We start from the raw sequence: 693 nt of genomic DNA, 5'->3' as shown, positions 1-693 counted from the left end.
CTGAAATGTAAACAATGTTTTGTAACGATTATTTTAATAAATGAAAGTTTCATTTGAAATAATGTTATGAGTTCAATGTGATTGGTGGCTAGATCTTGGTACGTCACACGCCTCGCGAGGGTTCACGCATGTGGTATTTTGGGGGTGTGACAGTATTTTCTTTCATTCTAAATTTACTGTATTTTTGGTTAGTTGATTATCTCTCTTGGCTCATTAGTTTAAGTGCATGACAATGAAATTAAAACATGCGTATTGCATTACCCTATCAAGATCGCATTATACGATTGAAAAACTAGTTCACATTCCGATTATCAAATTCATTTATTTCTTCACATACTCTATGCAACAGTAATTTTAGCTTTTTATTACTTCTGAAGCCTTATTGGCATATTTAGCCTTGTAATCCTTCCACAGTTCCTCCACAGGTTTTCCTGTTAAATTATGAAAAAAAGAGACATCATAAGTCTTTCTCATCATATTGTTAAGCTTTGCCACAAAATCTGGAACGAGCTCGTCACAATACTCGAGAAAACGGGCCGTGTAATCATACCCCTGGTCCCATCTATCCCCTGAACCGGGCATGTTAAAGCCCGGTGGGTTGTAATTAGCTTTCAGAACCGTGTAATCTGCGATCCCTTCTACCAAAGGTGCAGGGGTCTTACCCTCACCATTCCATTGAAAAACGTGGGTCAT

At 37.8% G+C, this 693-nt stretch overlaps 1 protein-coding gene across 1 annotated transcript; it reads right to left on the bottom strand.

Moving 5' to 3' along the window:
- Window positions 1-354: 354 nt before the first annotated feature.
- On the bottom strand, window positions 355-693 carry LOC118488937. The gene has a single exon (XM_035986379.1). The coding sequence runs from the start codon at window positions 691-693 to the stop codon at window positions 355-357; it is 339 nt and encodes a 112-aa protein (XP_035842272.1).

Source organism: Helianthus annuus, chromosome 17 (assembly GCF_002127325.2).
Source record: "Helianthus annuus cultivar XRQ/B chromosome 17, HanXRQr2.0-SUNRISE, whole genome shotgun sequence".
Classification (NCBI taxonomy): Eukaryota; Viridiplantae; Streptophyta; class Magnoliopsida; order Asterales; family Asteraceae; genus Helianthus; species Helianthus annuus.
This window is presented reverse-complemented; position numbering and strand designations above follow the sequence as displayed.

Excerpts from the sequence above, each read along its gene's own strand:
- LOC118488937 (XM_035986379.1), bottom strand. The coding sequence starts at position 693 with ATGACCCACGTTTTTCAATGGAATGGTGAGGGTAAGACCCCTGCACCT.